Source organism: Ranitomeya imitator, chromosome 5 (assembly GCF_032444005.1).
Source record: "Ranitomeya imitator isolate aRanImi1 chromosome 5, aRanImi1.pri, whole genome shotgun sequence".
NCBI lineage: Eukaryota > Metazoa > Chordata > Amphibia > Anura > Dendrobatidae > Ranitomeya > Ranitomeya imitator.
The window spans coordinates 94,610,561-94,635,129 of record NC_091286.1 but is presented as its reverse complement, the minus strand read 5'-3'; the positions used below and the strand labels follow the sequence as shown (position 1 = coordinate 94,635,129).

General features: G+C 41.9%; 1 protein-coding gene across 3 annotated transcripts in view; it reads right to left on the bottom strand.

The window, feature by feature from the left end:
- The window catches only part of RALGAPA2 (Ral GTPase activating protein catalytic subunit alpha 2), a 324,975-nt gene that overhangs the window by 140,290 nt on the left and 160,116 nt on the right, over window positions 1-24,569 (bottom strand). For all 3 annotated transcript variants that reach the window (XM_069768931.1, XM_069768929.1, XM_069768930.1), the window contains 6 exons: window positions 17,984-18,094; window positions 16,195-16,263; window positions 13,041-13,178; window positions 8,881-9,064; window positions 6,014-6,785; window positions 4,136-4,207 (listed from right to left, as the gene is read on the bottom strand). In XM_069768931.1, the coding sequence (XP_069625032.1) occupies window positions 4,136-4,207; window positions 6,014-6,785; window positions 8,881-9,064; window positions 13,041-13,178; window positions 16,195-16,263; window positions 17,984-18,094 (1,346 nt within the window). The remainder of the gene's footprint in view (window positions 1-4,135; window positions 4,208-6,013; window positions 6,786-8,880; window positions 9,065-13,040; window positions 13,179-16,194; window positions 16,264-17,983; window positions 18,095-24,569) is intronic.

The following is a 24,569-nucleotide window of genomic DNA, read 5'->3' as shown; positions in this document are numbered from 1 at the left end:
ATCAGCGTACTCAGGACAAACTGGACAACAACTTTTGGGGTCCAATTTCTCCTGTTAACCTTGTGAAAATAAAAAATTGCTTGCTAAAACATCATTTTGAGGAAAGAAAAATTATTTTTTATTTTCACGGCTCTGCGTTAAAAACTTCTGTGAAGCACTTGGGGGTTTAAAGTGGTCACCGCTGTTATGATTAGGTAATTCAGTACCACAATGGACATAGAAGTCAGAGCACATACAGTGACCTGACAATAACCCAAAAACATAGAACGAGCTCTGAGACGTGGGAACTCTGCTGACCGCAATCCCTAATCCTCTCCAACCACACTAAAGGCAGCCGTGGATTGCGCCTAACGCTCCCTATGCAACTCGGCACAGCCTGAGAAACTAGCTAGCCTGAAGATAGAAAATAAGCCTACCTTGCCTCAGAGAAATACCCCAAAGGAAAAGGCAGCCCACATATAATGACTGTGAGTAAGATGAAAAGACAAACGTAGAGATGAAATAGATTTAGCAAAGTGAGGCCCGACTTTCTGAACAGAGCGAGGATAGGAAAGGTAACTTTGCGGTCAACACAAAACCCTACAAACAACCACGCAAAGGGGGCAAAAAGACCCTCCGTATCGACTAACGGCACGGAGGTACACCCTCTGCGTCCCAGAGCTTCCAGCAAGCAAGAAAAAACCAAATAAGCAAGCTGGACAGAAAAAACAGCAAACAAAAATAACAAAAGCGGAACTTAGCTATGCAGAGCAGCAGGCCACACGAACGATCCAGGAGGAAGCAAGTCCAATACTAGAACACTGCCTGGAAGCCAGGATCAAAGCACTAGGTGGAGTTAAATAGAGCAGCACCTAACGACTTCACCACATCACCTGAGGAAGGAAACTCAGAAGCCGCAGTACCACTTTCCTCCACCAACGGAAGCTCAGAGAGAATCAGCCGAAGTACCACTTGTGACCACAGGAGGGAGCTCTGCCACAGAATTCACAACACACCGCACATCTAGGTTAGTTCCATGGGAGGTCTAGTTTCCAAAATGGGGTCACATGTGGGGGAGCTCAAATGTTTAGGCACACAGGCGCTCTCCAAACGCGATATGGTGTCAGCTAAAGATTGGAGCTAATTTTTCATTCAAAAAGTCAAATGGCGCTCCTTCCCTTCCAAGCCCTGCCGTGTGCCCAAAAAGTGGTTTACCCCCACATGTGAGGTATCACTCACTGTACTCAGGAGAAATTGCCCAATACATTTTAGGATCCATTTTATCCTGTTGCCCATGTGGAAATGAACAAATTGAGGCCAAAATAAATTTTTTGTGGAAAAAAAGTACTTTTTCATTTTTACGGATCAATTTGTGAAGCACCTGGGGGTTTAAAGTGCTCACTATGCATCTAGATAAGTTCCTTGGGGGGTCTAGTTTCCAAAATGGGGTCACATGTGGGGGAGCTCTAATGTTTAGGCATACAGGGGCTCTCCAAACGCGACATGGTGTCCGCTAACGATTGGAGCTAATTTTTCATTCAAAAGTCAAATGGCGCTCCTTCCCTTCCGAGCCTTGCCGTGTGCACAAACAGTGGTTTGTGACCACATATGAGGTATCGGTGTACTTAGGAGAAATTGCCCAACACATTTTAGGATCCATTTTATCCTGTTGCTCATGTGGAAATTAACAAATTGAGGCTAAAAGAATGATTGGAGCCAATTTTTCATTGAAAAAGTCAAATGGCGCTCCTTCCCTCCCAAGCCCTGTCGTGCGCCCAAACAGTAGTTCTCCCCCATATATGGGGTATCGGCGTACTCAGGACAAATTGTACAATAACTTTTGGGGTCTAGTTTCTTTTTTTACTCTTGGGAAAATAAAAAAAAATTGTTGCTAAAAGATCATTTTTGTGACTAAAAAGTTAAATGTTCATTTTTTCCTTCCATGTTGCTTCTGCTGCTGTGAAGTACCTGAAGGGTTAATAAACTTCTTGAATGTGGTTTTGAGCACCTTGATGGGTGCAGTTTTTAGAATAGTGTCACTTTTGAGTATTTTCAGCCATATAGACCCCTCAAACTGACTTCAAATGTGAGGTGGTCCCTAAAAAAAATGGTTTTGTAAATTTCGTTGTAAAAATGAGAAATCGCTGGTCAAATTTTAACCCTTATAACTTCCTGGCAAAAAAAATGTTGTTTCCAAAATTGTGCTGATGTAAAGTAGACATGTGGGAAATGTTATTTATTAACTATTTTGTGTCACATAACTCTCTGGTTTAACAGAATAAAAATTCAAAATTCGAAAATTGTGAAATTTTCAAAATTTTAGCCAAGTTTCCATTTTTTTCACAAATAAACGCAAAAATTATTGACCTAAATTTACCACTAACATGAAGCCCAATATGTCACGAAAAAACAATCTTAGAACCGTTAGGATCCGTTGAAGCGTTCCCGAGTTATTACCTCATAAAGGGACACTGGTCAGTATTGCAAAAAACGGCCAGGTCATTGAGGTCAAAATAGGCTGGGTCATGAAGGGGTTAAAAGTGCCATCACAGCATTTTTTTTATATTTTACTGCTGAAGTGTTGCTTCTAATGTAAGGTCCGTGCCCCTACTCTCATACTCACCTTCTATCACCGCCGCTCCAGCAGTTTGTGGCCTGTTGGATCGCTCCAGTATTTGCTGCAGCAAGCTGGAGGTCGGAATTCCATAAGAGTCTATGAGAACCTCGTTCTGACCTCGTTCTTCATAAACTTGCATTGAGAGTATGTGCCGCAACTTCTGACTTCCGGCCAATCAGAAGCAATGCTCACAAGATGGTGCCCTGAGAAAGGAGCAGTGCCGAAAAAAACGGGAAAGACACCGGCGGGGAAGTATATGACAGTGGGCAGGGACATTATATTAGAAGCACTATTCCAGCACTGGAAAAATAAACGAAACACTGGAGTTGTGCTTTAGTGGCAGTAAACCATCTCACAAATATGGACATGGGGACAATATTATTCAGTGCACATTATTTCTTAGGGAAACCATGGGAAGGAACTATGAACACTATATGTAGTGTGTAACTGTCAAATCGAGAATGGCAACAATTTACTGAAGTTCAAGTAAAAATTCATTTAATAAAAAAAAAGGAAATAATAAAAATGCACAACCAACGCTCCAGCAATAAGAACAGAAAATAGAGGGGTAAAAAACCATCTGCAGAATCAGCGTTTAACGTAGACTTCTCTATCAGATCTCCATTGCATTTGCACAAAGTGTCAACTCTATTTCCTCCTTCATGAAGATTTCTGTCTATTTAATAACTTAGACCAGAGCTTGAGGTTTCCTCGCGTTCAGCATGACTTCTCCTAACAGTCTGTTTGGCGCAAAATGATTTCTATTTAATGTCTACAGACTATTCCTCCTGCTGCGGTGGATGAACCACTGGAGCTTGGTGCTCAGCAGCTGGTGGGGGAACTTTTCCTGAATCACCAGGTCCGACAACAAAAGACTTACATTTACAATAATAAATGTATGGATAGCAGAGAATTACTGCTACATGAATGTCCTCTCAGGGAGCCTGTTGACATACGCGGCGGGAGAGAGCTGGAGTAACCCTTACAGACAAGGTCTGTCGCCTGGATTTCGGGTGGAAGCACTTTTATTTCGCAGTACGGATTGAATGAAAACTTGTTCCCTTTGATGTTCTCTATAAGCTTCCGGCTGAGTTATTGCTCTACTTATTTGTTACTTTGGCTACTGCATTTCGACAATTTCTTGATGACCCATTTCTGTGTAAGTCAAAAGTAGCAGAGAAGTCTAAACACCAAGGTGCCTCAGAAGCTGGAGGACTGTCCTTCAGGACCAGCTCATAAAAGGTGAACAATGCAAGCACAACGCACACAATGGTTCACCTTTTACTAAATGTTCGATGCTCACTGCTGCTGGGCAGTTTACCCGCTCTTTATTTTTTTTAGTGTTGGTTGTTTTTTTTCTATTTTCCATTTGGTTAGAGATATGACTATCACAGGCAGGGACGGGACAATCGTTCTTGAGCCGCAAAATGACATATGAAAATTAATAATGTGGGTTCGGCTTAAACGCCCTTACATTTTTTTTTTTTTTTTTTTTTACAAATTGCACAAATCTAATCAGAAAGAGAATGAGGGCCTTACCACTGCCTGGAGTCCAGATTCTTAAGCTCTCGTAATAACTTGGAATTTTTCTTTAGCAAGTGGAAATTTTTCCTGCATAAAGACATTAGTTAAATTACATACTATAAAGAATATAAAAAAAATCAATATTTATGGGCTAGTAAAATGAAGAACTGCAGCGAGTAATTTGTTGTAAAATAAAACCAGCAGATAAGATGTGACCTGGGGCATTACATTTTCAATCATTAGAACAGAAACGCAGAATTATATAGGCGCGCACTCTCGCACCATCATTTTGGTTGCGATGACCAGGACATGATATAATATGCTGATTCTTAAAACCATATGGTTACACTCTACACCAGTGTCATGACTTCTGTTCCTATCAGGGTCGTGAGCAGTGTGATGGATACAGTTTTTGATTAAACGTCATGGGCCTTACTGACTTTAATTAGGTTTTTCTACATAACGGTATTTTTGAGGGTAACATCTTTGAAGACTGCACATGAGCAAGTACGTCGACTCACTATTTTTGTAACTCCCCAAAAAAGTTACTAAACTGAGCGGCCACTTATCTCAAACATGGCCTCATACGTGGTCCTGCATATATCAGACATTTATGGCATAACCTGTGGATATGCCCTAAATGACCAAGAATTCACTTTTATAATTCCGATATTATTTCCATTATCAACAGTAATCTCTACATGTACCATATAACTGAATGGAGATAAGCCCCTAATACTTAAAAGGGACCTGACACGTGATACACGCTGTCCAAAACGCGGGCAGCATGTATCACCTACCAGGGTCCCCATTAGTCCTAATACTTATATCCCAGGAAAGAGAGCATCCCTATGACATACAAGCCTCTAAGTCTGGCACTAGGAATGGCATAGAATATCAGTTTAGTCAAAAAAGTGTTCCGTTAATAAAATTGTGTCTTAAAATGGAGATTTATGGCTATTAAAACCATAAACAGCACTAGGTAGTGGCCAAAGCTCCACACAGAGCTTGTATTGCTAAGAAAACGATCTTCTAATCTTTTATGCAAATGAGCTGCAAAGTGCTCAAAGGGCAGTTATAATCTTGACAAGTGGCTCTCTGCAGTAAACCCTGCCCAATGCCTCATCGTTGGCACCACTCTTTTGCTATATGAAGGACACTGGAACCCCAAGCACGTGCACCAGTAATGCAGCGGGATATCGAAGTCGGTGACAAGCCAGAATGGTGGCGATGTCCATCAAGCCTAAAGGCTAAAGCTTACAGTGAAGAGCTGGAGCGCTTACTGGATTTGGACCGCCCTTACAGCACTTGCCAGCTCATTTCCATAATGGACCAAAGTTTGTTTCCTTAGTAATGCCTGCTCTACCTGCAGGCAAAAATTTGGCACTTGTGTTTTAGTCCACAATCTGGGACTCTCGTTACTTTACTAGCCCCAAACTCCTCACAGACTAACTTTAAAGATTTTTTCCCCCAGGAAAGCAGATGCTCTACACTAGCAAACACAGCAGGTACTCCACCTCCCAAGGTCCAGTAGCAGGTCTCCCCTATGGCTCAGATCTCAGTGTTTTTGGAGCCACGATGATGTTACATCAGCAGCGTGCAACACCACTGAAGCCAATCACTCACTCTGCGGCTCATGCATTCTACCTCGGCACGGCCCTGAGCTCAGAAATGGGCCACGATGATGATGTCCACCATGCGGGTGATGTCAACGCTTGAGCCAAAGAACACTCGGTTATGCAACGGTGGGCAGCTGGGACTTTAGGAAGACGAGTACCTGCTCTGTTTTTGCCATTTTAGTGAATTTGAAGTCCACTTTCATGAAAATGGAAACTTTTGGGCAACTTTTTGGAATACACTCAATCAATAAATTTAAAGGGGCCTTAAACGTACCGTTTCTCCCAGGAGTTCATCCCTAGGTCGTTCAACAACAGTCTACAGAAATAAAAAGGTGCTTGTGGCTCAGCAGTGCTGGGCTCCTCCTGGAATGAAACCTTCACACTAGGGTCACAATTACATCTCTCTATGTGCTCAGCCTCACTGGCACTTTGTCTTGTGATTGCCTGTATGATTTCCGCTTCTTGTTCTTGGCTCATTCCAACAGGAGGTAAAGCCGGCTCATTCAGCCTTCGCTCCGGATGTTGTAAGCACTCTGGACTCGTGCTGCCAAGCTTTTCTAGTAATAAATCGAGGGCATCAAAATCATCTCCGTCATATGTATCTGACTGCGTCAAACTTGGATCACTACAATCCCATTGTCCATTTTGTAGATTTCCTTGTTTCGGAGTGTCTGTGGGGCATTCTAATGGACCATACATGATCCCACCATCCCAAGAGTATTTCCCTGAGATATCTCGAACAATTATGCGCACATCGCCGGGCACCCCAGGGGCCTGGTCTCTCCCAATGGAATTTGCTGGAGGGATTTGCAGGTAAGAAATAAGAGCACTATCGTTAAATACAAAAAGTTGCAAATTAGGGCTTCGGAATACATCATTTGAAAGCTCAGTTGCTTCCACAAATGGGTTATCCTGGTTCTCACTAATCAGACTATGTAAAATAGCTGGGCCCCCGCTTAGAGGATAGTGTCCAAGATGGTTGACAAGTTGGGTCATGACCATACGCGCAGTTAGAGGAATGAGCTCCATATTCCGCCTCTTCTTTTCTAAAATATGGAAAAACAAGGTAAATATTACAGAGCATAACAAGTATTTAATCTTAGTTCCATTAGTTAAATAAAAGCATGTAGAAGAGAAATATATATTTTTTATGGAAACCGACTTCCTTCCTTTATTTTCTGGACAGTCCGTGAAACAGGGTACTTGCTTTATGGAAGTGGATATGAACGAGAATTAAAGAGGCAGTCGGCCACTTATTTATTTATTTTTTTTTAAGTAAAGAAAATAAATCCTCACCTTTGCAATTTCCACTACATCTGGGTATAAATGCGATTGCTGCAAAACAGTGAACACCAAAGCATCACTGCCAATGTAGCAGTCACACGTAGTGTTGTCTGGACAAAGCAGAACAAAAAAAGGAAACCCCAAAAAGCAATGGAAAGGAAGTGGCATGGAAACGATGAGGTCAAGATTACTAATATCATAGTTTTAGCATATTTTTTAATAAATATTAAGTTGCCGGATAACCTCTTAAATTGGCAGAGGTTGCAGTCTTCAAGAAGCGATGGCGCACAGTGTGCATACTGTGCATTACTGTTCTCCCTTATTAGACCTCTAGCAGTAAAGTTATCATCTATTGTTATTTCCTCTGCTCTGCTAACTCTGTCCCAATCTACACAGCAAAGCTGACAATCAAGCTACAAAAAAACTAGAAAAAAAATACTAAGAAACTGACTTAACTAGTATGTATTTTTTTTTAAAGATACATTCCTTGTCTCATCTTACTAAAATGCTAAAAAATGTAAAGTGCTTATAAAACCAAGTATCTTCGCAATTAAAAATCCTTTTGGAGTGATTTTTAATGTTATAATTTTCTACTTGCTGCCTGTTACTGGCCATCGTTGCAGTCTAGCAAAGGTGGCTGGTTTCCTAGGCAATGAATGCAGCCATTGCAAGCATTTTGAAATCGAGTTTCCCAGAGCAGCTCCAAAACTTGCCATGCCTCTGCTTGCAGCATCAGAAAGCGCACAGATTGGGACAGCGACTCAACTATGCCATTAGTCTAAACTGTCATACATTAGGAGTGCTTCACGCCCCTGGCAGGCAGGACGACGAGAGGCTGGGGAGGAGTGGTGGGCAGTGTGCTCCTGAAGAAAAAGCATGAGACAACTTCTTTAAAGTGAACCGATCAGAAGTATTGTTTTAAGTACACTACAGACACTGTCAGGTTGGCAGTGTTAAACGGATTAAAATGATACCTGGGGTGAAGAAATCAGCCTTGTGGTTCTTGTGTAATCAGTGTCAGCTAATGATATGCCCATGCTCTGGGGCGGGACTGCAGGCAGAGTCTTATCTTCCTGATCTAAGCCAGAGAAACTAAGAGACCTCTATGATGAGGAACATGTTTGTGCTTCAGGGTGGCCTGTGGGCATATCTTTCCTTAGTTTCTCTGGCTTAGAGCAGGAAGATCAAACTCTGTCCACAGTCCCGCCACGGAGCACAGACATGTCATTAACTAAAAACTTCTAACACTGACTGATTACACAAGAACCACAAGACAGATTTCTTCACCCCAGGTATCATTTTAATCAGTGTAGCAGTGCCAACCTGACAGTATCTGTAGTTTTCTTAGCAAAATCTTGCTGACAGGTTCTCTTTAAGTGCTCTACCCTACTGAATGAAAGGGGTTAATAAATGATGGCAAATGTGAACATAAAGCCGATTAAAAATACTAATCCCAATAAGTTTGCTTTGAATGTGCAAAATTACTCCAAAATTTGATTACGGAAGAAAGATGACATTTTATCAGCACGTCACATAAACGTTACTTCGTTCTAATACGCTGCAAACTACAGCTCCGAACACAGCAAAACAGCGTTCACTTCAGCATCTGTTGCCGGAATACATAAATGCACTCAATTATAGTCTAACTTCTTCATTATGTTAAATTTCTTTTACAAACCCATCAGCATTCACTGTAATTACTTCTAAATCCAGTTCTGTGAATTTAGTTGGAGGGGGGCTCGTACTGAATGTATTCTCTTTTCAGAGAAAGCGGAGCGTGGTTATTTATGTGTTTGTTTTCATGCAGGAGGGAATGGTCTCATCGGTGACATTTACAATCACCGCACCGTCGCTTACCTTCTGCCACTGTCAGGAGGTTGTTGAAGTCAGAGGAGAAGAAAGAAGGAGCAGGCTCGGAATTCTTCACGTTCTTTAGTGATAGAAATGGATCATATTCCATGGAGGAGAGGTCGGCCAGGCTCAGGATATACTGGCTTTGCTGAGTGTAGGTGTTAGAGCCACACACACAACAGTGCAGAACCTTCAAATGTAAGGATCAGAAGAAAATTACAAAACCCAACAATTCATAAATCATTTACATTACTATGGAATTAAAAATGTGATTGACCAGAAAGTCTAACAGCTATCTAGCCTTTGAATTGTGCACCAGATTGCAACATAAAATGTGCAATTTCATAAGAGAAGCAAAAGACCTAGCAGAGAAAACACACAACTGAAAGCAGATATTTTGTAAATGTATTTTGTTTTAGTCATTTACCGGAAAGAGCTTTCAATGACATTTTATAGTCTTTTCTATAAGCATCTGTCAATGACAGGTCACCTGCAGCATAGAATGGCGACGGACCGGCATACATGTATGTCATAGTGAGATTATATATATATATATATATATATATATATATATATATATATATATATATATATATATATAACTGTGCCCGTCGCTGATTGGTCGAGGCAACCTTTATGACATCATCGTCGCCATGGCAACCATTATGACATCTACGTCGATACTGTGCCCGTCGCTGAATCAGAAACGTGAGATGTCTACATCCTTTATGACATCATCGTCGCTGTGCCCGTTGCTGATTGGTCGAGGCCGCCATCAGACGCGGGATTTCTACGTCCTTTATGACATCATCGTCGCTGTGCCTGTTGCTGATTGGTCGAGGCCTGGCGGCCTCGACCAATCAGAGACGCGGGATTTCTACGTCAATGCTGTGCTGGTCTCTGATTGGTCGAGGCCTGGCGGCCTCGACCAATCAGAGAGCCGGGATTTCCAGGACAGACAGACAGACGGAAAAACCCTTAGACAATTATATATATAGACTAGATTGTGGCCCGATTCTAACGCATCGGGTATTCTAGAATATGCATGTCCCCGTAGAATATGGACAATGATGATTCCAGAATTCGCGGCAGATTGTGCCCGTTGCTGATTGGTCGAGGCAACCTTTATGACATCATCGTCGCCATGACAACCATTATGACATCATCGTCGCTGTGCCCGTTGCTGATTGGTCGAGGCCTGGCGGCCTCGACCAATCAGAGACGCGGGATTTCTACGTCGATGCTGTGCCGGTCTCTGATTGGTCGAGGCCGCCAGGCCTCGACCAGAGAGCAGGGATTTCCAGGACAGACAGACAGACAGACAGACGGAAAAACCCTTAGACAATTATATATATATATATATATATATATATATATATATATATATATATATATATATATATATATATATATATATATATATATATATATATATATATATATATATACATACATACAGTGGGGCAAAAAAGTATTTAGTCAGCCAGCAATAGTGCAAGTTCCACCACTTAAAAAGATGAGAGGCGTCTGTAATTTACATCATAGGTAGACCTCAACTATGGGAGACAAACTGAGAAAAAAAAAAACAGAAAATCACATTGTCTGTTTTTTTTATCATTTTTTTTTGCATATTATGGTGGAAAATAAGTATTTGGTCAGAAACAAACAATCAAGATTTCTGGCTCTCACAGACCTGTAACTTCTTCTTTAAGAGTCTCCTCTTTCCTCCACTCATTACCTGTAGTAATGGCACCTGTTTAAACTTGTTATCAGTATAAAAAGACACCTGTGCACACCCTCAAACAGTCGGACTCCAAACTCCACTATGGTGAAGACCAAAGAGCTGGCAAAGGACACCAGAAACAAAATTGTAGCCCTGCACCAGGCTGGGAAGACTGAATCTGCAATAGCCAACCAGCTTGGAGTGAAGAAATCAACAGTGGGTGCAATAATAAGAAAATGGAAGACATACAAGACCACTGATAATCTCCCTCGATCTGGGGCTCCACGCAAAATCCCAACCCGTGGGGTCAGAATGATCACAAGAACGGTGAGCAAAAATCCCAGAACCACGCGGGGGGACCTAGTGAATGAACTGCAGAGAGCTGGGACCAATGTAACAAGGCATACCTTAAGTAACACACTACGCCACCATGGACTCAGATCCTGCAGTGCCAGACGTGTCCCACTGCTTAAGCCAGTACATGTCCGGGCCCGTCTGAAGTTTGCTAGAGAGCATTTGGATGATCCAGAGGAGTTTGGGGAGAATGTCCTATGGTCTGATGAAACCAAACTGGAACTGTTTGGTAGAAACACAACTTGTCGTGTTTGGAGGAAAAAGAATACTGAGTTGCATCCATCAAACACCATACCTACTGTAAAGCATGGTGGTGGAAACATCATGCTTTCGGGCTGTTTCTCTGCAAAGGGGCCAGGACGACTGATCCGGGTACATGAAAGAATGAATGGGGCCATGTATCGTGAGATTTTGAGTGCAAACCTCCTTCCATCAGCAAGGGCATTGAAGATGAAACGTGGCTGGGTCTTTCAACATGACAATGATCCAAAGCACACCGCCAGGGCAACGAAGGAGTGGCTTCGTAAGAAGCATTTCAAGGTCCTGGAGTGGCCTAGCCAGTCTCCAGATCTCAACCCTATAGAAAACCTTTGGAGGGAGTTGAAAGTCCGTGTTGCCAAGCGAAAAGCCAAAAACATCACTGCTCTAGAGGAGATCTGCATGGAGGAATGGGCCAACATACCAACAACAGTGTGTGGCAACCTTGTGAAGACTTACAGAAAACGTTTGACCTCTGTCATTGCCAACAAAGGATATATTACAAAGTATTGAGATGAAATTTTGTTTCTGACCAAATACTTATTTTCCACCATAATATGCAAATAAAATGTTTAAAAAACAGACAATGTGATTTTCTGTTTTTTTTTTTTTTCTCAGGTTGTCTCCCATAGTTGAGGTTTACCTATGATGTAAATTACAGACGCCTCTCATCTTTTTAAGTGGTGGAACTTGCACTATTGCTGACTGACTAAATACTTTTTTGCCCCACTGTATATATATATATATATATACACTAGCTGTTTCCAGCCAGCTAACGCTCGGCACGCTCATTGATATCTAATTAGCGCTGCTGGTGATTATGCAATTAAATGTACGTTTACCTTGGCTGAAGTGGTTGAATTACATAGAAAGGAAGTGCTGCGTGTGGTAATGTGGGGGGGCGGAGACTCGTGTGGTAATGTGGGGGGACGGAGCCTCGTGTGGTAATGTGTGGGGACGGAGCCTCGTGTGGTAATGTGTGGGGACGGAGAATCGTGTGGTAATGTGGTGGGACGGAGCCTCGTGTGGTAATGTGGTGGGACGGAGCCTCGTGTGGTAATGTGTTGGGACGGAGCCTCGTGTGGCAATGTGTGAGGACGGAGCCTCGCGTGGTAATGTGTGAGGACAGAGCATCGTGTGGTAATGTGGGGGGGACGGGATTATGTGTGGTAATGGGGTGGGGGTGGGAGTGTGTGTGGTGATGTGGTGGGGGGTGGAGCTACTGTGCAGGGGCGGGATTAGCGAGTAATCATGATGATTTTATATATATATATATATATATATATATATATATATATATATATATATATATATATATATACACATACATACACACACGCACGCCAGGAAAGGAGTATATAGAGCAGCATGGCTGTCCAACAAAAAAGGAAAAATCCCCACTATTAAAAAAATCTATAATATATAAAAATGCAGGAGAATAAATAAATCACACTGATCTCATCTTGTCTGTAATGATCCTACAATAAAACCAACACAAACCCAAGTTAAAATGGGGGAAAGAAAGTTGGGCCTTAAGAGACATTGCTGTTCCGTAATTTATGTACAAAATTTTACTATATGAAATATCGTTACTTTATTGATAAGCTATAAAAGGAACTTTAAAAATGAAATTGTCCACATTGCAAACATTTTTAGAGTCACAACAGCTCAGCAGTTTTTATGTTACACCGTAATACACAAATCATAGAAATGACACAAACCTCCATTTGACCCTCATAAAGAGTGGAGCGCAGAGTGACCCCACTGTGTAGCGCCTCTGGCTGTAATCATGGAGCGGGGAACAGAACATCACAGCCTCGGATATACATACCCTGTAAATGTAGTCGAGGAGAGAAGGTTTTGCTGTATTTGGGTCTTCAAGGGGAGATGTAGATATAGGCTCGAGTAATGTCTGGAGGGGAAGAGCCATGCACCAGTCCAAGAGGCAAAGCAACAAGGACACTATAAACTGCAAAACAGAATAATCATCTCAGGGAGGCTAAATGGGTTTCACAATCTAAATACAAGCCTTTACTTAAAAAAATAAAAAAAAACAATAACACCAACATCGGCCTACTCAGGTGACAAAAGCTAATAAAACAACTGCAATGTAACGGAATTCATTGTGCCCAGATTTATCAGCTTGACTACCCTAACTAACATATTCCATTGTCATGAGCCAGCAAGGGTGGACAATAGTCAGTGACAGATGCAGTGCGCCCGGCATCTCAAAGTCTGCACCCTTACAAAAAAAGCTGCATAAAACCTACATTTTTTGCACTATGCTGTGAAAAAGTATTTGTGCCCTATAAATATCACCTTCATGAAATGAACATAAGCAATTCACAACAGAACATAATGTAGTGCCTGAGCTCCTGATTCTAGTGCCTGCTTGTTTTCCGCAAAGGCTTTTATCAGATTATCAAGAGCAGCACTGGAGTCAATGCTGCGGAGTCCTCTGTATTCACGAGCCGCAGCGGACTGCTTTCATCTGATGTGTCGTATAGGAAAACAACTTTCTATTAACATCCGGCTAAACCGAAGCCAAACAACATCGAGAGGACTTCAGAGCGGCACCTATACCGCCTCCACTATGAAGCAGTAGGGAAACACCCCAACGATCCGATACCGGTTATCCATCCTAATAATTCGCTGGTCCCAGAATACCACTACAGCCATAGTTATTCTAAGCAGATACATACAGTTTTAACCAACTTAGACGACTCCAGGAAAAAAAATAAGAATTACAAAATTCTTCAGAATACTTCACTGATGGATTTCCTATTACGGTAACTCATTTGCAGTCTGCCGTGTATGGAGATACATAAAGAAGCGGAGCTGGTCAGCATTTTCAAATAAACCCTATTGAAAATGTGTTCTACTTCATTTATATCACAATTTTTTTTTTTTTTTTTTACTCAAATAGATTTTTATTAAGAATACCAATGCATTTTACATATTATAATCTTGTTTTCAATACAAAATTTTCCCCATAACCAAACCCCAGCATTCCCAACTTATCCCTCCCCATCCCAATAAGACAGCCCACCTCTTTTAATAACACGACCATCAATAATACTGAACGGATATTATCCCATTTAGGACCGCATACACCATATTTTGTTCTCACCGAGTCAGGCCCTTGACTCTCCCGTCCCCTATATCTAACCTCTATCCCATTTCAAGCCACGAAGACCACAGTTTATTGAACATTTCTATTTCCCCCATTTCTTATAAATCCTTTTTTCTCTTCTTGTGGGCGGTTCATCCTTAATCCAATTTCGTGCTATTACCTTTCAGGCCATATACAACAATCTGGCAATTGCTATCTTCAGGCTGTTATCCAATCCCATCTACATAACCCAGCAAACACACCATCGGATCCCTTAGCACCGTGCATCTATACGCTCCTTCCACACGACTCAAAACCACCAACCAAAAAGCAGCCAGTCTCGGACATGTCCACCTCATATGAAATATACCAGCATTTGTAGTCTTACACCTCGGGCACTCAGAATCAGCACGCAAACCTGCTTTGTACAATACTTCCGGAGATTTGTAAACTCTGTGTATTATATAGAGCTGTGGCAGCCTACACGGTTCGCTTAGTGACAGCCGTGGAACCCAATCCAACACCCATTCCCAAGTTTCATTCTCCAGTGGGCCCAGATCCATCTCCCACTTCGCTCTCGCATTTATCGGAAATTCCAAAAGGTATGTATGAGGTAATTCTTTATAGAGGGTGGAGATAACCCCCCTCGTAGTCCCTTCGCCACACACATATTCCAACACTATATCTCCTTGGATTCGAATACAATTATCCCTATTTTGAGCTCTAAATGCGTGTCTCATCTGCAAATACTGATATTCCCCCGAGGGCCCGAGACCAAACTCCACCTGCAATCGGGAAAAGGATTTCAGCTCTCGCTGCTCAATTATCTGATACACATATTGAATTCCCTTGGCCTGCCACTCTAGTAGTACCCCTAGTGCCACAAGCTCCGGTAAATTATTATTATGCCATAGCGGCGAGAACCTGGTCAGACCCGTAATCCCACAAATTTGTTTCAATCTACCCCACAGCTTACATATCAAAAATATAGTTGGATACAATTTCCCCAATGCCCCCAGGGAACCATCCTCCAGACACTATTACTGGCCTCCTTTTTGTCACCTTTTCCATCAATTGCTGTACCGCACTGGGCGACCCCTCATGCGCCCAGCCCTTTAAATGCTGACTCTGGGCAGAGCCAAGCCACCATCTTCCTTGGGTCACTGAAGCGTCTCCAGTCTGATACGTGGATAATGTCTCCCCACACCAGATTCCTGAACAGGGAATTAATCTGCCTAAATTTCCCACGCGGTATCCAAACTGGCGCATTGTGAAGAACGTATAGAGTTTTCAGCATCAAAATCATTTTAATGAGATTAACCCTGCCCACCAGAGATAAATGTAACTTAATCCAAGCATCCACCTTTGCCTTAAGAACACCTAAAACCGGAATCAGAATCCTATTAATCGCAATGTAACAGTTTATTGCCTTCTATCCATTCAAAAACGTCCGCCCCTTGCAGAATTTTCTGCTACACACAAATTTTCAATTCCTTAAAAGTAAAAAGTTCAAGTCTAGACACCCCAATTTCACTTTGAAAGGTTGCATTTGCTTTAAACTAGACATAAAACAGGAATTTAGATTTTTTACTGATTTCTTTCCAGAAATGTAGCAGAAGTATCAGAAATGGCTTACATGCATTTATCCAATATCACCTGATTACGCTACACTTTTACAGAAAAACTAAAATACAGATAATCAAGTATGTATGTGGAAAAGTTCATGCTATGGTGAACCATTACCTAATAAACAGTTTACACATCAGGAACTGTTATTCCCCTTTCTACCCTCGGCAAACAATGGCAGGACTCAGAATATGTATCACCGTAATGAATACAGCCATGCCAGACATTGCTACAGGGAGACATTCACCTTTTTATCTGCTTCCACTGACGAGTTCTCCGCACTTGGCAGAAGGAATGAAATAGTTGCTACCAAAATCTACAAGAGAAATTGGAAAACACATTGCTGACAAATGAAACTTACTGTAACAATGGAAACATTTGACATGTGACTACTTAAGCAAACAATATATTACACAGTGCAGCCTGTATTTAAATGGTTAAACCTTCACGTAACACTTTGTGACTGGTCTTAGGGTTTGCTCATTTGCTGAGCTTTTTCCTGTGGAAAAAAACAGCTTTTAACACTACCAGCAAAGTGAGTGAGATTTTTTCCTTGCATATTTCATAAAATCATAGAATATTAGAGTTGGAAGGGACCTCAAGGGTCATTGTGTCCAACCCCTGCTCAAAGCGGGAGTCACTAAACCGTCTCAGACAGATCTCTGTCCAGCCTCTGTTTGAAGACTTCTATTGAAGGAGAACTCAGCACCTCTCCTGGCAGCCTGTTCCTCTCATTGATCACCCTCACTGTCAAAAAGCTTTTTGTAATATCCAATCTGTATCTTCTCCCTTTCCAATGAGAATAAGGATGATCCCTCTACACTGGGACAGTCCTTCAGATATTTGTTGACAGCTATTAAGTCTCCTCTTAGCCTTCTTTTTTACAAGCTAAATATTCACAGATTCTGTAACCTTTCCTCGTAGGACATAGTTTGCAGTCCGCTCAACATCCTGGTAGCTCTTCTCTGAACGTGCTCTAGTTTTTTAATGTCTTTTTAATGTGGTGCTCAGAACTGGACACAGTATTGCAGATGAGGTCTGACCAAGGAGCAATAGAGAGGAATTATTTCACGCGACCTAGACTCTATGCTTCTTTTAATACATCCCAGAACTGTGTTTGCCTTTTTTGCTGCTGCATCGCACTGTTGACTCATGTGCAGTCTGTGCTCTTTTAGTATACCCAAATCTTTTACACATGCTGTTGATTAGCTCTATTCCTCCCATTCTGTAGATATACGGGTGTGGCATTTCTGAGGAAGAAGTCATACAGAGACTTCAAAACGCATTGAATAAAGCCACAATTCCTTTGCATCAGTACGTCTGGATTTTTATTTGTTCAGCAGCGCAGATAATATCCACTAATTTCCCTTGTACATTTCACAAAAGATTAGCCCTGATGTTGGGGTAATAGGACAGCAATTCAGTCGACTACGACTGTGCCTATAACTACTGTTGGGATTGTTATGCCCAGGCAGGCTTGAGCGGGGTCCTGTAAAAAAAGACACTCAGGAACTTGAAATTAGTTCAGATTAGGCAAGTGGAGAAATAAAAAAAAAAGAAAAGAACACCGGCCAAAAGGTATGACCAAAAGGGCACTCTTGAGGAATAGTTTTGGCTATTGAAGTCTCTGGGCACACTGGCTTTTGCCGACAGATGAAATGCAATCACAGCCTCACAGTAAAAGAGACATTCTGATTTCAGTATATAAAACATATTCAGTATGTAATTTTCTAATATTCGTTTTGTATCAATTCTCCGTGATCCTCAAGATCTCCGTAGGTATCCATTAACCCACTTTCATCCACTTGATGAATATCCGTCCTAGTTATATAATGATCACACAGAGCTCAATACATTACAGTCATTGGAGCTTTGTCTCATAACTAAGCATTTTAGTCTTTGAAAAGAAATAATCATTAGAATGTGAGGACAGCAAGTTAGGGAATTAATGCACAAAGTAGATCAGGAAACTGCATAATGTTTTACACAATGGAGACATGCACTTCTCCATTACCGAATATACAGAAATAACCCACCTCTGTGATCTTTCTACACAAAGGCAAATCGGAGTTCTGAAGTTCTCGCCAATAGGAAACTAGAAGTTGAAGCTCATCACAGGCCACCTGGGCAACGGTTTTGTTGGAAAACTGTAGAGAAAGTAAAATCATTAAATAAAATGTGAAGATCGTAAAATGGATTGGATTAAAAAACTGAGAAAGTTTCCCTAAGTAAATAGTGCTCCGAACAGCCATCAGTTTTCACTATTCACAACTACCCTAAGTAAATAGTGCTCGCAACAGCCATCAGCTTTCACTATTCACAACTACCCCAAGTAAATCGTGCTCCCAACAGCCATCAGCTTTCACTATTCACAACTACCCCAAGTAAATCGTGCTCCCAATAGCAATCAGCATTCACTATTCACAACTACCCTAAGTAAACAGTGCTCCCAACAGCCATCAGCTTTCACTATTCACAACTACCCTAAGTAAGCAGTGCTCCCAATAGCCATCAGATTTCACTATTCACAACTACCCTCACTAAATCGTGCTCCCAACAGCCATCACCTTTCACTATTCACAACTACCCTAAGTAACTAGAGCTCCCAACAGCCATCAGCTTTTACGGTTCACAACTACCCTAACTAAATCATGCTCCCCATTAGCCATCAGCTTTCACTACTTACAACTACCCTAAGTAAATAGTGCTCACCAGCCATCAGCTTTCACTATTCACAACTACCCTAACTAAATCGTGCTCCCAACAGCCATCAGCTTTCACTATTCACAACTACCCTAAGTAAGCAGTGCTCCCAACAGCCATCAGCTTTCACTATTCACAACTACCCTAAGCAAATCATGCTCTCAACAGCCATCAGCTTTTTACTATCCTCCATAGAGTAAAAGAGGTATAGCTCCAGTAATAAGAATGTAAGGTCCATTTATCAGTGAATTACATATGGACAGATTAACACATTAACATAGTAACATAGTAACATAGTTAGTAAGGCCGAAAAAAGACATTTGTCCATCCAGTTCAGCCTATATTCCATCATAATAAATCCCCAGATCTACGTCCTTCTACAGAACCTAATAATTGTATGATACAATATTGTTCTGCTCCAGGAAGACATCCAGGCCTCTCTTGAACCCCTCGACTGAGTTCGCCATCACCACCTCCTCAGGCAAGCAATTCCAGATTCTCACTGCCCTAACAGTAAAGAATCCTCTTCTATGTTGGTGGAAAAACCTTCTCTCCTCCAGACGCAAAGAATGCCCCCTTGTGCCCGTCACCTTCCTTGGTATAAACAGATCCTCAGCGAGATATTTGTATTGTCCCCTTATATACTTATACATGGTTATTAGATCGCCCCTCAGTCGTCTTTTTTCTAGACTAAATAATCCTAATTTCGCTAATCTATCTGGGTATTGTAGTTCTCCCATCCCCTTTATTAATTTTGTTGCCCTCCTTTGTACTCTCCCTAGTTCCATTATATCCTTCCTGAGCACCGGTGCCCAAAACTGGACACAGTACTCCATGTGCGGTCTAACTAGGGATTTGTACAGAGGCAGTATAATGCTCTCATCATGTGTATCCAGACCTCTTTTAATGCACCCCATGATCCTGTTTGCCTTGGCAGCTGCTGCCTGGCACTGGCTGCTCCAGGTAAGTTTATCATTAACTAGGATCCCCAAGTCCTTCTCCCTGTCAGATTTACCCAGTGGTTTCCCGTTCAGTGTGTAATGGTGATATTGATTCCCTCTTCCCATGTGTATAACCTTACATTTATCATTGTTAAACCTCATCTGCCACCTTTCAGCCCAAGTTTCCAACTTATCCAGATCCATCTGTAGCAGAATACTATCTTCTCTTGTATTAACTGCTTTACATAGTTTTGTATCATCTGCAAATATCGATATTTTACTGTGTAAACCTTCTACCAGATCATTAATGAATATGTTGAAGAGAACAGGTCCCAATACTGACCCCTGCGGTACCCCACTGGTCACAGCGGGGTATTACATTAGTAATCTATAGTAAAATACAAATATACAGCCATTATATTTCTAGTTTATACTCCCCCTCCCCCCTTTACTCCATACAAATACACAGCAAGAAGACAGGTCACAGATGCTTGCGCTGTACACAACTGGCATTGGACAATATAACCGGAGCTGTCCATGGTGCTGAAGACCAACAGAGCTAGAAAGCAGCAGGGAATGCTAACAGGAGAGTATGACAGCTCCACAAAGCTGATGTTATCTATTTGTTATGGTAGAAAGAACAAAAAAGAAAAGAAAAAAAGATGGCAAGTGACAAGCATAAACCGCAGCCTCCGATCACTAGAACATACTCTAATACTAGTGAAAAACAAAGTGTCCTTTAATTTGAAGCGGAGAAGTCCAGACTACAGCAGGCTTCCAAAGTCATTATAAAAATGATTACGATATTTTACAACCTACACTCATCTGACACATTTAACAATGAAAGATAAGTGCTAACAGGAATGAGAATGGTACATGGCAAAAAGATACTGCAGCTCCGACTCTAGAGGAGACTAGATTAAAGGGGATTATATCCCGATAATAAATACATTCTGAGGAAGAGATTTTGGAAGAACAATATTTTCAAATGTCATTTATATTCAAAAATGCCTACTATTTGCATTGCAGGTTCACCTCCATGAGCAGATCACGCACTGTATTAATTGTTACTAACAAGTTGTCATCCAGTATCGGACTTCTGCGGTGGTCGAGCATGTGCAGAGGTGTTCTGTAGTAAACGGGTTATGTTGAGTTGTGTTCATGGCAATATTCAGAGAGTAAATCATCCCGATCCTATGAAGGAGGCAGACAGCACTGTTATATGGCTGAGAACGCACGGTGACTATGTATGCGGCCACCGGCCTGTACTGCACATGCCCAGGTCAGACGCCTCTATGTAGCCGTCTGGTTGCGAGGTACGGGCCAGGGGTTACACAGTCACTGTGCGTTCTCGGCCATACTACAGGCAGGCGGCTGAATACAACAACGCTATCCATCTCCTTCATATGAATGTGCCCATTTGTCCTCGGCGCAGTGTCATGAATGCTACACAGTTGTGTGCGCTCCCTGGTCTCTGCACACGTATGCCTTTACTACAGAAAGCCTCTGCCCATGTCCGACCAGAGCTGAAGTCAGTTACTGGAACAACTTAAAGGGAATCTGTCACCTCCACCCCGAAGGTGAGCTAAGTCCACCAGCATCAGGGGCTTATCTACAGCATTCTGTAATTATGTAGATAAGCTCCCGATGTATCCTGAAAGATGAGAAAAAGAGGTTTTAGCATACTCACCCAGGGGCGGTTCCGCTGCGGTCCCAGTGCCTCCCATCTTCTTAAGATGTCCTCTTCTTGTCTTCACGCTGCGGCTCCGGCGCAGGTGTACTTTGTCTGCCCTGTTGAGGGCAGAGCTAAGTACTGCAGTGCGCAGGCGCCGGGAAAGGTCAGAGGCCCAGCACCTGCGCACTGCAGTACTTTGCTCTGCCCTCAACAGGCCAGACAAGTACGCCTGCGCCGGAGTTGCAGCATGAAGACAAGAAGAGGACGTCATCGTAAGAAGATGGGAGGCCCCGGACCAGACCGCGACGCCCATCGGACCGCCCACCCAGGTGAGTATAATCTAACCTCTTTTTCTTATCTTTCAGGATACATCGGGGGCTTATCTACAGCATTACAGAATGCTGTAGATAAGCCCCTGATGCTGGTGGGCTTAGCTCACCTTCGATTTTGGGGGTGACATGTTCCCTTTAACTGTAGGCAGCACAAAAGCAGACAACCATTCAGACCATATAGATAAGTCTGCCATAGAAAAATGAGGTGTTTCTGAAAATGAATTGCATTAAAAAAAGCTTACTTTTCCAAAATCTTTACGCAAAATGGATTTAAAATCTTGGTAAAACCCCTTTCAAGTTCAGAGTTGAAGATCTAATAATACTTTCATAGACGTGCACATCTTTGGAAAGATTTTATTTTTAATTTGCTTCATAATTGCAAAGATAAAGGGAACCCGTCTGTCAAATCCTGCTGCCGAAACCTCAGGAGCATTAATGGGATCCAGGCTGCACGATAGCTCTGGTGTTTCAGAGGAAACAAAGCTGCCCCTGCTGGCTTCTCCCTGATCTGCTCTAGTCGATTGACAGGTCTCTCCTGATGTACACACATGGGAAAGACCTGTCAATCTCCTGGAGCGATGTGGGCAGAGGCCGGCAGGGGCCGCGCTGGACTGGTCTCATCTTTGCCTATGGTCTGTAGCCAAATCTTTAATTTGTGTTTTATCTGAAACACAGAAGTACGGTATTTAAGAAAAAAAAATGTCTGGCTGTAATTGAGAAAACAGTCTCCGATACATGCTTCCCAAAGTTTGGGCAGCAGTAAATCGACTGACAGGTTCCCTTTAAATCACCTTTTTAAAAAGTCACAATTTTGCAGCCTATATTACTTGAAGAGACACTCCACAAGAAAAAAAAAATCTGAAACTTCGAGCAAACTGCATATTAGGGTGTCTAAAATAAAGGAAGGAATACCTATAGCAGATTTATTAACCCTCCGTCAGGGGCACTGATCTGACAGGCGCAGCTCACTTAGTTTCATTTCTCTATTTTCAGTGGTTTGTCTGGGAAACACCATCCTCCCAGTACCTTGAATGCGTCACACCTTTGACGATTAGTATTTGCTGTTTTATTCATCCCAGTTGTTTTTTAGCTTGTTTTATGAATAGCTAGTGCTAAATTTGTGGATTTGTCATAGAAGGTTTTGTTAGAAATAAGAGTGTGCTTCTCAGGCACATTGCGCCCTAACACATTCTCTCTCTTGCTTCTGCTTTTCTTATGAAATGGCAAGGAGAATATTTGACTTGTCCAATGCCCTTCATGTTGAGCAAGTGCAAAATATACTGCTTGATGATGTGACAGACCCCTTACAGCTAGAAGATTTAGGGGAAGAAAGTGACCTTGATTCAGAAGATGATGTGGAAGAATGTCCAGATGTGTCTGATACAGATCAAGATGGAGAGAGTGAGGAGGATGCTCAAGACATAGAAACATATTACTTTTCTGGTTTTTAAACATTATTTTTTACACCTGATTATGTGTATTCTCATTTATTACATTCCTATTAAGGTAACTGGTCACTTTTAGAGCATTGAAATTTTAAAAAAAGGAAAATATAGCCAATTTTCTAGCCTGTGCCGGACAGGTGCAATGCCCCTAAACTCGTTATGAAACATATTGCCCCTGACGGAGGGTTAAATAAAGGTAACCATTAACCTAAGTAAAAATCATATTAGTTTAAAACTTAAAAAGAGGGGGTATGAGTATTCCCACTTAAAATATTAGTTGTTTATTGTTGTTTTGCCCATTATATTCTGGGCCAGAGCAGCATTCACAGGTCTGCAGATTGGAATCGGTCATCGGTCAGCAAGCTTACAGTCAGACGAATACCTGCGCTCCTAGAATGCAGAACAGTGCTATGCTAGAATACCAAACAGTGACAGATGCACAAGACACCTAGAAGGAGCAAGACGGGAAAGATGGGATGTGTCTCCTGCATAACGCAGCTGTCAGATATAATGCAGACAGACCTCCAGGATGTGCGGAGACCACTGTATACACAAACTACATGGACTCAAAGGATTACATACATATTTACTACTAGAGAAGGCAAAGGCATTTCACCATAAATCTACGATATATAAAAAAAACAAACAAGCAAAAAAACAAAACAAAACATGACCTCATGTAGGCACTAACAACACTATATCTATCTATATATTTTTTTTGTGTTGTGGGTGTTAACATAAGATCATGTTCTTTTTCCTCCTGTTTGCTCTTTATATATTGTAGAGACATGGTAAAATTACAGAAAGGTGGAGTTAGAGTCGGTGTCCATTTTGGTGGTGTTGGAAGTTGGTAAAAAATGGACCAACTCGGACAATATATAATAACTTGGGTGCAGTACTACAATGCTGTATATGCTGTAAAGGATCCATAATAATTTGGAAAAGTTATGAAATGTCCTATAAATGTCTGTTCTTTTCCTGATCTAAGGATCTTGGTTGTTAGTTGAGATGAATCTGTGCTGCACTTTATGTAGATGCTCAGTAGTGACCAGTGCTGGGGAGTCGTAGATGAGATGAATCTGTGCTGCACTTTATGTACATGCTCAGTAGTGACCAGTGCTGGGGAGTCGTAGATGAGATGAATCTGTGCTGCACTTTATGTACATGCTCAGTAGTGACCAGTGCTGTGGAGTCGTAGATGACATGAATCTGTGGTGCACTTTATGTACATGCTCAGTAGTGACCAGGGCTGGGGAGTCGTAGATGAGATGAATCTGTGCTGCACTTTATCTACATGCTCAGTTGTGTCCACGGCTGTGGGGTCGGAGTCTGGGACATTGAGTTGTCGAAGGTTTGGCTTACCCACTCCACAGCCCTGCCTACAGGAATACTCGGCGACCTCGCTCTGTAATTCTACGTAGTCCCCATATCATGGCTGACTTCCTGAGGTTCCTAAACGATTCCACTTCTCAATTATACCACTCAGCAGATGGTGGAATATTTAGGATGGAAGAAATGTCCTGAAA